The 17,848-nt window shown below is 36.7% G+C and overlaps 1 protein-coding gene across 2 annotated transcripts in view; it reads right to left on the bottom strand.

The window, feature by feature from the left end:
* The window catches only part of CCNY (cyclin Y), a 204,824-nt gene that overhangs the window by 23,767 nt on the left and 163,209 nt on the right, over nucleotides 1–17,848 (bottom strand). For both annotated transcript variants that reach the window (XM_011376347.2, XM_011376348.2), the window contains 3 exons: nucleotides 13,910–13,945; nucleotides 10,828–10,885; nucleotides 10,615–10,734 (listed from right to left, as the gene is read on the bottom strand). In XM_011376347.2, coding sequence (XP_011374649.1) covers nucleotides 10,615–10,734; nucleotides 10,828–10,885; nucleotides 13,910–13,945 — 214 coding nt within the window. The remainder of the gene's footprint in view (nucleotides 1–10,614; nucleotides 10,735–10,827; nucleotides 10,886–13,909; nucleotides 13,946–17,848) is intronic.

The following is a 17,848-nucleotide window of genomic DNA, read 5'->3' as shown; positions in this document are numbered from 1 at the left end:
GTGGTCCAGTTTCTTTTTTTTTGCATGTATCTGTCCAGTGTTCCCAATATCATTTATTGCAGAAACTGTCTTCACCACATTGTATATTCTTGTCTACTTTGTCATATATTAAGTGAGCATACAGGTGTGCATTTATTTCTGGGCTCTCTATTCCATTCCATTGATCAATGTATCTGTTTTTATGCCAGTACCATGATATTTTAATGACTATAGCCTTGTAGTATAGTTTGATATCAGGCAATGTGATACCTCCATCTTTGTTCTCCTTTCTCAAGATTGCCATGGCTATTTGGTGTCTTTTATGATTCCATATAAATTTTAGATTTATCTGTTCTAGCTCTCTGAAAATGCCATTGGTATTCTGATACAAATTGCATTAAATCTACAGATTGCTTTGCGTAGTATGGGCATTTTAAGGATGTTGATTCTTCCTACCCATGAGCATGGTATATGCTAGCATTTATTTGTATCTTCTTCAATTTTTTTTCTCAATGACTTATAATTTTCTGAGAACAGGTCTCTTACCTCCTTGGTTAATTTTATTGCCAGGTATTTTATTGTTTTCGATACAATTATAAATGGGATTGTTTTCTTAATTTCCATTTCCAAAAGTTCATCAATGGTATATAAAAATGCCACTGACTTCTGAATATTAATTTTGTATCCTGCTGCTTTACTGAATTCATTGATCAGTTCTAACAGTTTTTTGATGGAATCTTTAGGGTTCTCTATATATAGTATTATGACATCTTCAAATAACAAGAATTTTACTTCTTCCTTTCCAATTTGGATATCCTTTATTTCTCCTTCTTGTCTTTCTGCCATGGCTAAGACTTCCAATACAATGTTGACCAGGAGTGGTGAAAGTGGGCTTCCTTGCCTTGTTCCTGATCTTAAGGAAAATGCTTCTAGCCTTTCCCCATTGAGTATGATGGCTAATGTTTTTGATCATGATTTTTAATTGTGTGAAATCATAATTCTTCAGGCAAAGATCCAAGCCAGGCCATGTGGAATTTCAGCTGGACACTGTACTTGGGACCCCAGACTGAATATTTTACAAAGGCTAATAATGATTAACTCTTCTCATTCTCCACCAAGGAAAGAGTCAGAAAATGTATAATAAAAATGTACTAAGAGCAGAAATTGAGGCTGGAATTAACTAAGCCTCCAGATTTTTAAAGAAATAGAAAAAGGAGGTTTTGAAGCAATCTTCACCCAGATCCCTAAGAATTTATTCCTTTATATATACGAGCTATGCGGATCTCTCCAAGAGCCCCACTGAAACAGATTCTCACTAGCTTGGTGCAAAAAGGTGGCTACTCAATTTTCTTTTTCCTTACTTTACGCTTTAGTTGATAGATATTAATAACTATGCTAGATGATGTTTGGAAAAAAAAAAAAAAACAAGCATCCACCATGTCTGATAGCCCATTAAGGCTAACTAAAGAAATTAGGTATTATAACACACTCCATTACCAAGGAAAGGCAGTTGTTATGTTGAAAGATAAGGCATTCATAACAAGCTCCACTTAACAGCATTAATAAAGCAGAATCTGCCAGTAAAGCTATGGGTCAGCTGCAATTTCTTTAGTAAACTCCCACCTGAGTATTTTAATTCTCTGCCAAGTGAAATAACATATGATTGATTCTTCTAAACAATATCCCTAGATCACTGTAACAGGACACACCTGCTCAATTAAATTTTCAGATTTAGGTTCATAAGAAGGACCATCCTAAGGAGTCTATATAAAATACAAGCTAGTGAGCAATTACAGAGTTACACAGCGCGTCTAGTTGACTGCACATAACAAAACTGTTCAAAGGCATGGGGGAGGAGTAAAATGCAAACTAATGGAATTAAGGATGTATGTAACCAAAATCCCAATGATGCTGAAATTATTCCAATCTGATTTTAAAGAGTAACACTAGGTCATTAATCTTAGATTCTCTATCACACAGTTTAGCCAACTGGTGATTTCACCACTGATTCTTACTTCCTAGCAACTGGTGGAGAACACGAAAGAGATATTTAGACTTACCACTAAATAGATGCTATTTGAATAACAGCTCTGAGAGCTCCTTAGAAACTATTAAAGTGACCCAAAAGGGGTCAGATCGATAGATTCTACAGGTCACACTTCATCATCAGAGTACCAGGTTCTGCAATCTTTTAGGCTGCAATCCAGGGGCTGAGTGGCAGCAATAACTGGACCTTGCCAAAGCCACTCAAGCTGGGACTCAACACAGCTGGCCATGATTGGTATTCCTGATCTGATTGGGCTGCACGAGTCACTTCTTTCTAAAGAGTGTAGCACAGAAAGTGGAAAAAAAGAGTAACTTTACAGTGGATAAACCTGACAAACACGACTTCGGCCAGGTGATCAAGGTTACTGTCAATAGTGATAAATCATGTTGACAGTATGTACCTTTGATAAGATATAATGAAAATGGAACTTTACCTCTGTAGTTTCCTTCTCTAAGACGCACAATCCTAGTCTAATTGTGAGAAAAACAGCAGACAAATCCTAACTGAGGGACAGTCTACAAAATTTATGACCAGTAGTCCTCAAAACTGTCTAGATCATCAAAACCAAGGAAAGTCTGGGAAACTTTCACAGCCAAGAGGAGCCTAAGGAGATGATAACTAAATATAATGTGGTATCCTGGATGGGATCCTGAAAAATAAATGGGACAACGGGTAAAAACTAAGGAAATCTGAATAAATTACGAACTTTAGTTAATAATAATGTATCATTATCAGTTCATTAATTGTAACAACTATATCAAAGGAATATAAGATGTTAATAACAACACTATAGATGTTATATCATAACATTATATTATAGATGTTAATAATAAACTGGGTGTGAGGTATATGGGAACTGTAATATCTTCACAATTTTTCTGCAAATCTAAAATAAAATGTATGGTGATGGAAGGAGACTAGATTTTGAGTGGTGAACATATAATGGCGTATACAGATGTTGTATTCTAAAGTCGTACACCGGAAATTTATGTAATGTTATTAACCAATATTATCCCAATAAATTTAATTTTTAAAAAGTTTATTTAAAAAAATTTATGAAAATGAAAACTGCTTAAACTTATGCAATGCAGCTAAAGCTTAGAGGGAAATTTATTACTATTAATTCCTGTATTAAAAAAAGGAGGCTCTCGAATCAATTACCTAACCTTCCACCTTAAACAACTAGAAGAAAATGAAGAGCAAACTAAATCCAAAGCAAGCAGGAGAAAGGAATTAACACAGTAGAGTGGAAATAAATAAAGAAAACAGAAAAGCAGAGAAAATCAATAAACTAAAAGCTGGTCTGTAGAAAGACCAATAAAATTGACATTTATCTAGACCAACCAAGAAAAAAGAGATTAGACTCAAATCAGTAGAATCAGAAACAAAAGAGGGCATTACAAAAGACTTTACAGAAATACAAAGAATTATAAAGGAATATTATGAATACCTATATGCCAAAAAGTTACATGAAATGGACAATTCCTCAAAACATACAAAATGACACAAGAACAACTTGATAATTGGAAAAGACCTATAAAAAGCAAAGAGACTGTCTTGGTATTGTAAAAACTTCCAATAAAGAAAAATCCTGGCCAAGATGGCTTCAGGGGTTAAACAAGATCTAACACCAATCCTTCTCAAACTCTTCAGGAAAAAAAAGTGGAAGAAACACTTTCCAATTCATTCTATGAGGCCAGCATTACGCTGATTCCAAAATCAAAGATATCAAAAGAAAACCAAAGAACAATATCCTTTTACAAATATAGGTGTAAAAATCCTTAACAAAATACTGGCAAACAAAGTCCCACAACATATAAAAATAATTATATACCATGACTAAGTGGGATAATTTATCCTGGGAGTGCAAGGTTGATTTAACATATCAGTAGAATAAAGGACAAAAACCTAAGATCAATCACAATAGATGCAGAAAAAGGATCTGACAGAATCTAATATTCTTTCAAGATAAAAAAAATACCCCACAAATTAAGAACAGAGGGAATGCCCTCAATTTGACAAAGGGCATCTATGAAAAACCCACAGCTAACACCATATTAAATGGAGAAAGATTGAAAGCTTTTCCCCTAAGATCAAGAACAAGACAAAGCACTCTCACCACTTATATTTAACACCATGCTTAGAGGTTCTAGCTAAGGCAATTAGGCCAGGAAAAGAAATAAAAAGGCATCCAGATAGAAAAGGAAGAAGTAAAACTATCTATTTGCAGATAACATGATCTTATATATATAAAATTCTAAGTTATCTAGCAAAGAACGACTACACTATTAGAACTAAAATGGGTTGAGCAATATGGAAGGATACAAGATCAATCTGACAAAAAACAATTTGTATTCCTATACAGTAGTAATGAAAAATCTGAAAATAAAATTAAGAAAACAATTCCACTTACAACAGCACTAAGTAGAATTAAATATTTTGAAATAAATTTAACAAAAAATGTGTAAGGCTTGTACAAAGAAAACTATAAAAACTGTTGAAAGAAATTGAAAAATAAATAAATGGAAAGACATCCATGTTCGCGGATGGAAGACTTAGTATTGTTATGACTATAATACTCCCCAAATTGATCTACAGATTCAGTGCAACCGCTATCATCAAAATCCCAGCTGATTTTGTTTCTTTGTTTTGCAGAAACTGACAAGCTGATTTTAAAATTCACAGAAAAATGCAAAGGTCACAGAGTAGCCAAATAATCTTGAAAGAAAAGAACAAAGTTGAAAGAATCGTACTTTCTGATTTCAACTACAAAGCTATGGTAGTTAAGACTGTGGTATTGACATAGTGATATATATAGATGAACAGAACAAAACTGGAAGTGCAGAAATAAACTTTCACATTTATGGTCCATTAATTTTTGACAAAGGTGACAAGACAATTCAAAGAAGAAAAGACAGTCTCTTCAAGAAATGGTGCTAGAACAACCATATATCCACATGCAAAAGTATGAATTTGGACCCCTATCTCATAAAAATAGCTCACGACAGTACACCTAAATGTAAGAGCTAAAATTACTTAACTCCTGAAGAAAATGTAGTAGTAAATCACATGACTGTAGGTTATGCAATGGTTTCTTAGATACAACACTAAAGCACAAGTGACAAAATAATATATAAACTGGGCTTCATAAAAATGAAAAGCTATGTTGCAAATTTCACTATTAAGAAAGTGAAATGACACACAGAGAATAGAAGAAAATACTTGTGAGTTGTATGTGACAAGGGACTTATATCCAGAACACATAACTCATAGAGAATTCAATAATAAAAAGAACTCAATCTAAAAATAGGCAAAGAATCGGAACAGACGTTTCTTCAAAGAAGATATACAAATGCCAAATAAACACATGAAAAGATGCTCGACATCATTAATCTTTAGAGTAATGCAAGTCAAAACTACAATGAGATATCACAATGAGTTATCACTTTACACTCACTAGAATGGCTAAAATCAGAAAGACAGTAACAACTATTGACAAGGATATGATATGGAGAAAGTGGAGCCCTCAAAACAATGGCAGTGGGAATGTAAAATGGTGCAGCCACACTGGAAAACAGTCAGGCTGTTCCTCAAAAAGTTAAAACGAAGAGCTACCATCTGACCCAGCAATTCCACTCCTAGATATATATGCCAAGAGAAATGAAAACACATGCACACTCAAAAATGTGTACACAAAAGTTCACAGCAGCATTATTTGTAATAGCTAAAAAGTAGAAACAACTCAAATGTTCATCAAACAATAAACAAAATGTAGTATATCCATACAATGAACTATTACTTGGCAATAAAAAAGAATGAAATGCTATACATGTTACAATGCGGATGAACTTGGAAAACATTATGGTCAGTGAAAGGAATATAGTCACAAAAGACCACATATTATATGAATCCGTTTATATGAAATGTCTAGAACAGGCAAATCCATAGAGAAAAATCAGATTAGTGGTTACCTGAGCCTGGAGTGGGAGTTGGGAATGAAGAGTGACTGCTAAAAAGTAAGGAGCTCCTTTATGGGGTGATGAAAATATTCTGAAATTAAGTTGTGGTGATGGTTGCACCATATACTAAAAAGCACTGAAATGTTCATGCTAAGTGGGTAGACTTCACGGTATGTGAACTATATCTCAATAAAGTTATAAAAAATAAAAAAATTAATAAAAAGGTAACGCATCTACTCTTGTCTGGTAAGTTCTCACTTTGCCACCACCACTTCTTCTCGATTCCCCTTTACTTTATGCCTGACTCTTCTCCATCAGTTACTAAATTCTTTTCTCCCTCCCACCATCCATCACCGCAGCTCTCCAGATAGAATCAACCTTGTCAGCAACACTCAATCAGGGGCCTGGCTGAGTGATGCCCCTACAGCTAAAGACTTTGCCACCCTCCCTTCAGAAAGTTCGTCTTAATAATGTAAGCAGTGAAACAGCTTATGAGTTTAAAGTTATAAAACTACTACTGGAGAAGAGGAAGACTATGGCAAGTAGCTACTGTATGCTCCCTGTGTTTCAGACAAAGTATGAGGTATATCAATACCGTTTTTATTTACTTCAGCCAGTAGGTAGTAATTACTATGCTTACTTTGTCATTTAATAAATATTTATTGAGCATTAATTATGTACTGGGATGTGTTCTAGATGCTGGTCATATTGCAGTAAAGAAATAAAAGACAAGAAGATAGAAAACCATTAATTGTAGAGCTTATATTACAGACAAAATAAAATAAATGAGTAAAACAATGTTAATTGATGATAAGTGCTATGGAGAAAAACAAAGCAGGAAATGATGAGAGGGAATGAAGAGGGAGGTTACAATCCAAAATATGACGGCCCCACTGACATTTCCTCTGTGCAAACACTTGGAGGAGGGCAGGGAAAGAGGATTCCAGGCAGAGGTGTCGAGTGCCAAAGTCCTGAGGCAGCTCTGTGTCTGTGGCCCAGAGTAGTTTGAGCACAGTGATGACCAGAGTGAGAGGTGATGACAACTGAGTTGAGCAGAAAAGGAGGCTTGATCCTGCTGGGGCCCAATGGGTCACATAAGGGCTTTCCTTTTTCTTTGTGTCTTTCTCTGAGGAAGATGGGGAACTACTGGAGGTTTTGAGCAGAGGAGCCTACAGAGTGAGAAAAATAGTGGCTCAGGGCAAAGTCCCAGGCCCCCTACTCCTGTTACCTCTGAGTCACAAGTGATTATTCTAAGAGTGGATGTCTCACCCCAAAGGAACTGAGCGCATCACTGATGGAGCCAATCAAAATTCATCCCCTCTGCAAAATCTGAACTAAACACACGAGACTGAATTAGCCGGTGTTGGGCCTTAAATGAAAAAGCGATGTAGAGTCAGGGTTGAGATAGCTACTTCCCTGGCATGTTTGACCAGAAGCTCCCCCTGAAGGACAAGGGAGATATGCGACTCTGGACCTTCCAATAAATCTCCAGCTTTGGGCTCTTTGTGTGGGTTTCTCATTCTTATAATAATCAAAACTGGCTTAGACAGGTAGTGCACTACATATTTTGTCATTCGAGTACCAAATGGGACTAAATCAGGTGCCTGTTCATGGCTCCAAGGATAACCCAGCTCAAGTAACTCTTGAAACAATGGGCCAGATGGATGGGCAATTAAATGCTATGGCCTTCCACCCAACTCCATCCAGCTTCCCACAGCTGGTGCTGGGAATGTGACAAAGCGCTCTCATGTGAAAACTTAGAACTCAGCACAGTACAATTCAATTACCCTCACTTTTAATTTCCTCATGTATCAGTTATCAATAGGAAAGCTTCAGCATATCCTGCAAAGCTCAAGAAATATAATTAGTGAAATAAAGTTATTGTTACTCTTTTAAAATGAACTTAATTGGGCTGTGAAATACATGCTTTGGGTTAACTAGGTCCTGGCTGTCTGAAGGTCTTGTATGTTCTCTTGCACAGGCTGGCTGCAGTCTTATTCCCTTGTGGGCAGCAGAGCCAGAGATAACTGCTGTCCTTCCCACTCCCCTCCCCCACAGACTCCCCCAGGGCAGCATGCCAAGATGCCAAGAGAACGCACAGGAATAAAGCAGAGATTAATACATCTCTGTCAACTCTAGACAGGACCTGTTCTGAATGGCTGCTTCTAACTCCAGGAGAGGCAAGAAAAAGGGAGTTATCATACATAATCTCGCTCAGAGGATGCATTTTGTCTGCCTTCTCTTTACATGCAGGGGTCCCCAACCCCAGGCCGCAGACCAGTATCAGTCTGTGGCCCATTAGGAACCAGGCTGCACAGCAGGAGGTAAGTGATGGGCCAGTGAGCAAAGTTTCACCTGTATCTGCAGCCACTTCCCAGTGCTAGCATCACCACCTCAGATCGACCCCAGATCATCAGGCATTAGATTCTCATAGGAGCACTGGTCCCTGGTGCCAAAAAGGTTGGGGACTGCTGTTATAGGTGTGCAAGCTGACCCTCAGCCACCGCAAGCAGCAGCTGTCAGAGAATCAGTCTGCAATGCTGAGACTGATTCATTCATGGGACCCCACAGCTGCTCATCTTTAGGTTGGAACCAACAAGATTCTGATACAAGCTAATCTGCTAGACCACAAGTTTATCTAATGTGACAGGTGAACATTTTGATATAGGGAAGAGGCATGAGAACTAGATGTTAAACTAAGCTGTATCAGAGCCCACAATGTGCTGTCAGACCACAGGAACCTACAGAACAAAGGAAGATTTTTGCTAGGTTTACTAACAAACTATTTACCCATACTGTGAAGGGAAAACAGAGTCTTTAAGTCATACTCTACACAACATAAAGCCAGTCATTCATTCCCTGCAGCCAAATGGCAGGGAACCTATAGAACAAAGACTGGGGGTTACTAGCATGCTTTTAACATTGCATGCCCATGTCTTTCATGCTACACACCCGTACTATCGAAGGAAAACAAGTAAACAAAGTCTTCAAACTGTAATTCATAGGAACTAAGAAAGACATATACACTGAATTCCCCAAACACTCAGGGCCCCTCTCAGTCCCTCTCATTCTCTGCCTCTGAGAGGGGACCACGCAGTCTGCGGAGTGTTATTATTTCTCTAATAAACATTCCTCTGACTCTAACTCTGGCATGCACTTGAATTTTTTCCTGGGTGCAGTCAGGATCCTCACCAACTCTCGGTACAGGACTTGAATCCCCACTTGGGTGGATTTGCCCTGTCCTGCAGTAATTTCAGTAGTGACAATGACTGACAAATATGCATTAGTCCTATAGGACTCCAAAGACATGAGTTACTGATTCACCCCGTCACCCTTGGAGACAGGGGCATGCACTTCAGATGACCTCTTAACATCTCTGCAGAAACGTGGGAAGCTGCAGGGATTAAAACCTTATCTCCTCTCTAACAAATCTAGGCAATGTGGCACTACCAGGTCACAGTCCAGTCATAATTTTCTTAGAAATTAAAGGTAAAAAAATCCCCATCACAATCCATCTGCCGTAGCTTCAAAAGAAATCTTTCTTCATGGCATGAATTTTAGTACTAATTTCATCCATGTTTTCATCTGATTTTCTTACCCTTCTTTTCTCTTCATTGCAATTTCCCTACATAAAAATTTCAACCCTTTTGCGTTGAAACTGAAATCCTTTGTGGGGAACAAACCTGAGCAATAAATATACTTCTCAATTGCAATGTAAGAACCTATAATCATCCCAATTGACTGGTGATTTACTTGCTGAATGTCTGTTTTAGCCATTAGGGAGAGGTTCAACAAGAAAAGGAATGAACAAACAAATGGATGAATCAATGAATGAATAAACAAATAGGTTCACTGTTGCATTAGCTGGGGAACAGAGCTCTTAGTGTGGCAAAGATACAAAGGGTTCCCCTCAGGTGGTCCATACACTTTCTATTAGACATTAATATAACCTCTTCTCAGAAGCTCCATGAAATGGCTTTCTGATCCCCTACAGGACAGCTCATTCAGAGGCAAAGTGAACTTCTTATGAGTTGCACATCATGTAAAATTTCAGTCAAATCTACAGACCAAATGACATTTGACCTAAACAGTTCCTAAAGTTTTAAGAATCTAAGTAAGGTTACAGATTTTTATCTATTACTTGAGTCTTAAAGTGCAGATAACCTCCGTGCTATCTCTGAATATCTTATAGACACATTATTTGCACAAAATCAAAAGAGAAAGTAGCAATATATGCCACTCCTTCCTATATAGGTATTCATGTAGGATGTATGTGTTCATCATATCTTATAAATGTTATTAAAACTTTTGTAGGAAAATAACAACAGGAAAGCTATACTTTCATAGAGAGGAGGTTGCCTTGGTCCTTATCCACCTTTATCCCAATATTTACTTACTTGCATTTAATAACGTTTCAATATTTATTGGCTTTGAATGTGATTGTACAACTGACGTTAGGAGGGGACTGTGGAACAGACTTCACACCCTCTTTGGGAGACCTACACTCTATTCTCCAAAAAGAACACCTAGAAGGAGAAGCTGTAGTGTCCCTAAGCTCCCTGATGAAAGTCCCTGCTTACACCACTCCATTCAACAGAGGATGGCTGCGGTCATCCTGAGGGCACTCACCAGGGTGACAATGGCACATTCAGCAGTCAGTTGAGCAGCACTGAACAGTGTCCGAACAAACCGGTAAATCTGCTTCTGCTCTGGGTTGTGTTTGTCATAATCTGGTGGCACTTCGGATTTCTGGTGAAGAAAATATTTTCAGATGACAGGCAACCCAAAAAGAGCAAAAGAGAAAGAATTAAACAATATCATGAAACACAAGGAGGAGATTACCGAAAGAGGGTGAAGGTTTTCATCAAAAATATCTAAGAGCATCCTTCCATCTGGGTCCCTGGTGGAAAAAAATAACAGAAAATGGAATTTACTTTCTGCAAGAATGTTTGTCATTCAAAATAAAACAAAAATATATTTTGATTCAACTGTTATTTCAAAAAAGAGAAGGCAGTGTTAAATGTAAGAGATGGTACGAGTTATTCATGAATAATACTGCTTTACTTGGGTACAGTATTAGATAATTTTTGAATAGTCTATGAAATAAAGGTTATAAATTAAGTGAAAATACAGATTTTCATTTTCTGAGTTTCAAATAAACCAAATCTAATTTTTTTAACATCTTGTTTCTGAGCAAAGGCTAACAGATTTGCTTAAACTATTAGTATGTTGTGATTAACAAGAAAAAGTCTGAGGGTAAAAATGAACATTCAATGTATCGTAGAGATTAATCTGGAAGTTTTCACAACATGTAACTTAACACACTTCATTAATATTTTCACCCGGCCTGTTACCTGGTGGCTTTTCCTGTAATCATAGCGTCTCAGCAGGGGCTCTGCAGGGACTTCCCCAGCGACAGCTCTACTTTTATGTCATTTGAGTTTTGCCTTAAAATTTTTCTTTAAAAACCAAATTTGGAAACCACAGCTTTGGGTAACAGTTTACCGTTTCCATAGTCTGTACTTCCAATGTCAAGTAGGCTTGTGAATATCAGAAGACTACAGACCTGTCCCTAACAAATACCAATTGGATAAATACAATTTCTGCTCTATGAATTTACTGTCTACATAAAAATAAAAGGGAAAGAAAAATCTTAACAGAGCAGCTCAATTCACATTACTATGTTTGCACAAAAGGAATTGTTTTTAAAGCTTTGGGCATTCATATCTGTGCTCATTTTTACTTACCTGCAAGAACATAGGCAGCAAAGATTTAGATAAACCCAAGTAAAAGACAGGTTCAACCAGAGAGGACCTGATAGCAGGGTCTGAAAATATAAAGACAGCTCCTTCTGGTGCACTTGGTGACACTTGCAATGACCTGGCAATGAAGAATCAGCCAACCCCTCATCTCACTAACTGCCTCTGCAAAATAGTCAAGGTGCTGTGTGAGAGACAAAGCCTGGCCCAGCACCCCATTTCTTTGGACTGTTCAGCCCTGTTCAATTTTCCTGATGAATGAAAGTCCCTAAAAAATTAATGTAGGGAGGAGGCAAGAGGATTAAAATGTTAATCAAGCCACAATCAGAGACTAAAATATGCTGATCAGTTCTGTGGCCAGGCCAAGGAGGACACTTTCAAAACAAAGGAATATTTCTAATGGGATTGCTAGCAACCCATTCTCCACACCTGTGAAGGGGAAAGGGCACCAAGTATCATTCCCTATGGCTAAAACCATGGGGAAATGCAAAACTGGTTGGTTTGAGAACACATCTGAGTTCCATTAATGGCATTGCATTGTTATTTAAGACTTAAATGTTTAAAAAAGTTTGAACTACTATCACAGAAATAAGTAGCAAGACAAAACCTGTACTTTGATGTTATTCTGGTCAAGGTTCAAAGGTCCAATAGCCTGCATTTTGTACATTTTTAAATCCAAAAATTCTCAAGCACCATAAAGAATCATGAGTCACATTTACAGTATGGAAAAAGGTCGCTACAGAGAATACCTTTCCAGGTGTCCACAGCTAGATATTTGTGTTTTCCCATAAGACTTCAGTAAAAGCTCGATCATCTAACCTCCAACTTATCACAACTCTCCCTTGTCGCTTTGTAAAACAGATCTTACCTAGAGATCCATTCACACCATGAGGTGGCCATGCTTGTTCCCAGAAATGGGTCACATCAGTGTTAAACCTAATTGCAGTTTCAGATTTGCCCAGGAGTGGAATTTTAAACCAAAAGGTCTGGAATTTCCTGGTCAGCGCTAGTGAGGTAATCTGCCAGATAAGACCTTCTGCCTTCCTTTTAGGAAAAATGTCCTTGCCTGAAATAATCCATTCTTTTAACTTCCTACTCTCAACCCTCTTTCTGTCTATAAAACTTTCCATTTTGTACAACCCCTGGAGCACCCTTCTAGTAGCTAGAGAGGATGCTGCTCAATTCTTGGATTCAAGAATTGCTTAATAAAGCCAATTAGATATTCAAATTTACTTGTTATTAGATTCATAAACATATGTAAATGTCACATTACTCAATGAAATTAGACTGCAATGAGAATGGTTTTGTTCTTTTGAAAATGAAGAAAGGATGCTTTGGAAAGACTCAATAAAAGGGAATCACTAAAAAAAAGGTTCATTGTAGCTTAGGAGTCATCAAAACCTAAAAGATTCTATGCTCAGATTGTTTTTGCAAGTGCCTTAAGTTTTCTCAATACTGATTAAAAAACAAAAACAAAAACAAAAAGACAACCCATTATGGAAAGGATAATTTATAGGTGTGGCTTTTAAAAGAAAGACACTGGTACTCTAACCAATGCCCCATGCTCCAAAGTCTTGACTGAACCTGCATAAAAAAAACTGGCAAATGAATGTACTTTTATATATTTTATGTTGAAATAAAATGTTAACAGTAAACCTTTTTAATTATTTTTCTATGATTCCGTTTTAACTGATTTTTTAAATTAACTGAACTATCTTCAGACTCAAATCAGAGAGAGTTTCTACTACATTAATATAGTTTATATCTAAATTTACACCAAAAATTTGCTCTACTAAATTGAAACTATAAACATTTTTTCATGTGAAAGTTGCACATGGTAAATTTTTTAAATAATATTTTATAAAAGATAGAATGTTTAAACAAATTATACAGAAAATAAAGAGTAAAGAGGATGCTGAACATTATTGAGTTCTGTTTTGTTTTGCTGGTTTCAAAAAACAAATACTCATCTGATTTCCTCTGATTAGGAAGCAGTTCGGCACTTATCTGGGAAGTTTTGGTAAATTATATTAACTTTAGAAATTCTATAAAAATGTGAAGGCCAAAGCAACCAGAGCAAAATAGGAAAAAAAAAACAAAAACAGGAAAAACATAATAGGAGATAACATGTGAAGGTTTTAGCACAAAATTAATCATACACATACCTGTTCTTGATGTGGTAGTATATTGCGAGAGCTACACTGTAAAATAAAATGCAGTTCAATGTTTCACAAGCATATTTAAAATGTTATATATTCTCTGACATCGGTCTCATCATAAATATTTAAATTTAAGTAAAAGTGAAATGATCCATCTGAACAGTCCTGTTAAATTCAGAATGCTGATCAAAAAAGTGCACTCTTTAAAGTAAACCAATCTGGTTCTCATTCCTAACAACTATTAAATCTTTTCCAGAAATATCAAAACTTCAAGTAATATTTACAAATTTATCTTCCTATCTGAAAGTTTAAGGTTTCTTCACTTATACAATATAGGCTTTATGTAAAACAAACAAACAGAAAAACAGATGGTACAAATTAAACACCTTTAGAAATCTCTAACTCAGTACCTACTATTTTAGAAAATTAGTGGGTTCTTTATAACTACCAGAAAAATGTGAATACACTTATAGTGGTTTGATTTTTTTTCCCTTATATCAATAACCTCTTGGCACTCTGCCTGATTTACTCATTTACTTGCTGAAATGGTACTGTAACTCTTATTTGTAACACTACTTAAAATTTTATTTTACATTTTAAAAGGTCTTCATTTAATGAAGACACTCTCTACCCCTGAATTTTTTCAAATGTTTTTCTGATTATAGAATGCATTACATTCATAATGACAGAAATTTTGGAAAATACAGAAAATATAAAGGAAAAAAATCCTTTTGTCTAAAGATGACTAATATTAGCTTGAGATACATAGTTCTATATATTATGTGTGTATAAAAACAGATTTGTGTCCTACTTTTATCCTCACTAATATTTTTACCATTTAAATATTCTTTAAAAACACAAATTTAAATGGTGATTTTCCACCATACAGTTGTTGGATAATTAACTATTCCCCTACTGTTGAACATGTTTCTAATACTTTGCAATTATAACACCATAAATTCCTCAAAGGTAAATATTTAACACCATAAATTTTAACACCATAAATTCCTCAAAGATAAATATTTGTGCAATCTGTGACTACATTATTTCCATAAGAAAGCATCTTGTAATTGGAATTAAAGTCATTAATAACTGTAAAGCTCCCCACATAGACTGCCAAATATCTTTGCAAAAAAACTTTGAAACCTACCAGCATGTTTCCCCTTACCCTTTGTGACACTCACCTTGAATGTTTTGATAAAATGTTCTCCAAGTGGATTAGTACAAAGTGTACCTGTTTTCTTATTTGTTTGTTTGTTTTGTTTGTTTGTTTGATGGTGACATTGGCTAATGAAATCCAGTCAAGTTTCAGCTGTACACTTTAACGGTAAGGCATACATACATTTACACTGCGTGTTCACCTTCCATAGTTAGGTTTCTGTCACCACAAATTTGACCCCTTCACCCCATCTACCTTCCCCCTTTCCTCTGGTAACCACTAGTCTATTGTCCGTGTCCATAAGTCTCTGTTTGTTTGTCCTGTTCATTTGTACCTGTTCTCAATTTGAGTTTCTTGGCTACCTATCAAGTTTGCAGGGTTATTCGTGTTGACTGTCCAAATGTTTTAATTTTCTCTTTTATAAACTGACTAGCTCCTTCTGTTATTTTTGTTTTACTTGAAAATTTATTGTGGAGGCCAAAATTCATTTTTTTCAGCTTCTAACAACATAGCTAAATGGCTGTATCAATAAGGGGTTGTGTTCTCAGTCTCAGAGCAAAGAAACTGCCAACCAGAGCACCAGTATGGAGATGGGAGGTCTAGGGCTCAGTCCTACACATTTCCCTCACTCAGTGGCACCTCACTAGAGACCTAGGTGTGCATTCTGGATTCCAAATAGCTCACATGTTTACCTATTCCTTAACATGACAACAGCTAATCTCATTGCATCACAAGAAAATTTATATTCCTCCAAATCTCTCTCTTTCCAGATCTACTCATGCAAATGTATTCGGCTGTTAAAAGTATTCATGAACAAATGGTGATGTATTCTTTCTCTTAACACCTTGAAAAGAATCTAAGCTGATAAAGTAAGTATAATTGGGGTGAAAGAGCTTCAGAATTTTAAAACATAATAATATGGTTTTCAAAATGCTTTCGCATTCATGAACAGGCCTACAATAGAAAATAGTAGGTGTTACTGATTCTATTTTATAAAAGAGAAAATACAGGTTCAGACAGTAGATGCCAGGACTTCTGACTCACATAATGGTGTTGTGCCCTTTCATTCTACCATGTGGCCTCTGGAACAAATGAAGAAATTACTGTTTTATTCATTTAATAGTCATACTGTAAGGGCTGCTTTTCTAATCTAATGTTAGATTTAAAGCTGAATGTTTCATATGTTTGTGTTTGGTGTAGTGACTAGTTTAATCGCTTTAATTGATAAAGGGAAAAAAATGGTTCTTGCTTCAACCTCAGGGAGTGTGACACAGGAAAAGTATCACTGGCCTGGAAGACAAACCAACCTTGGTTCAAACCTGGTTCTGACATTTATCAGAGTTCATTCAACTCTCAGAGCTTTCATTTCCTCATCTATAAAATTAGGAAATTCAATTTACATCATAGAGTTGTAATGATAACCAAATGAAATATGTAAAAGTGTTATCTCAAATATAAAGTTCTAAAACTAAAGTTATTATTACTGTTATTCCCCTACCAATAATTCTATTTCAAGAAGTCTCTGACTTCTGCAGATTGAGTGAAAATCTTCAGGGGCCCAAGGTCACTACTTCCGAAATCTCCAGAGCCAAAAGCAAGATTGGGCATTTTCATGGCCTCAGACCTCCAAGAAAAACAGAGCCACGCTGTAGGACAATTTCCACTGAAGCTCTTATGCCAGAAAGTGAGAAAACCAAGTTGAGGATCTGTGTACAGTCCAGCTCCACAGGCCTGATTAATTGGTCATCTTGAAAGAAGTGATTACTGGGGGCAAAGGGCAGTAAATTGAAAACTGAATCAGTTCTTGGCTTCGGGTTTCATTCTAAATGCCCAGCTTGGAGGCCTGGTCAGTTTTGCCACATCCTCAGAGAGTGATAAGTTCTCACCAACGATGGGCTAGGGCCAAACCATAAGTACATTTGGACCAAAGGGTTTGCTCAACTGCTTTTGCCATATAGCTGGGAAGGAAAAAAATGCTATTTTCTTGACCAGGAAAACAAAACAGATTTGTGATCACTGGCACTGTACTGGTCTTACTTCTTACCTAGAATTAAATCAGCTAAGCATATGATGATCCTAAGACCTCTGAAGATCAAGGGGTGGTGGGTCTGGCAGTGCTGAGGCACTGAACCATGAAGATACAGAGGCAGGTGGGTAAGTAGTGCTCTTTGACCCTCAGAGGCTGAAGGGCATGGATGATTGGCCAGCTATGTGAATGGGGCTCCACACCACCACCATTTCTTCCTTTGATGATCATTCCTATGCTCCTTACAGGATTTGGGGAAGGGGTCAGTTGCAGAGGCATGGGGGTGGTTGGTAAATTCTAAATTCATACCTCAGCTGTTGGCATTTAGGGGACAAATGGGAAAATCAAGTTCTCAAGGAAGAAATCAAGCCTATGAAAAGTATAAGCATAGAATACAGACCCAAACTTTTCACACTTAAGTCTTTCTTTCACTGTCAGAATAACACTGAACCCTCCACCCAACCTCTAACTAGAATTTGTAAATATGTTTGTTCATTTTGGCAATTCCCCAATTACAAAATGGTTTTCTTCTAAAAATCGGCTTAGAAATCAGTTGTTTAGAATTCAGAGCATTTTCTCAAAGAAACAAGGTCATACTTGGTTTTCAGGAAGCAAGTTCGGCCCATGAATGCTCACCATGCCCACAATGAAGCTCAACTATTGTTTCAATGAGTGTGGAATCAATTTTAATGTCTGAGAAGAGAGGGCCAACGGTTTCCTTTGACAGGTGCAGAATAAGGTTTAGGCAACATTTTAGAAC

The sequence above is a fragment of the Pteropus vampyrus genome, unplaced genomic scaffold, assembly GCF_000151845.1.
Source record: "Pteropus vampyrus isolate Shadow unplaced genomic scaffold, Pvam_2.0 Scaffold294, whole genome shotgun sequence".
NCBI classification, from domain to species: Eukaryota; Metazoa; Chordata; class Mammalia; order Chiroptera; family Pteropodidae; genus Pteropus; species Pteropus vampyrus.
Note: the sequence above shows the minus strand (reverse complement) of the source record. Positions and strands in the feature narration are given on the sequence as shown.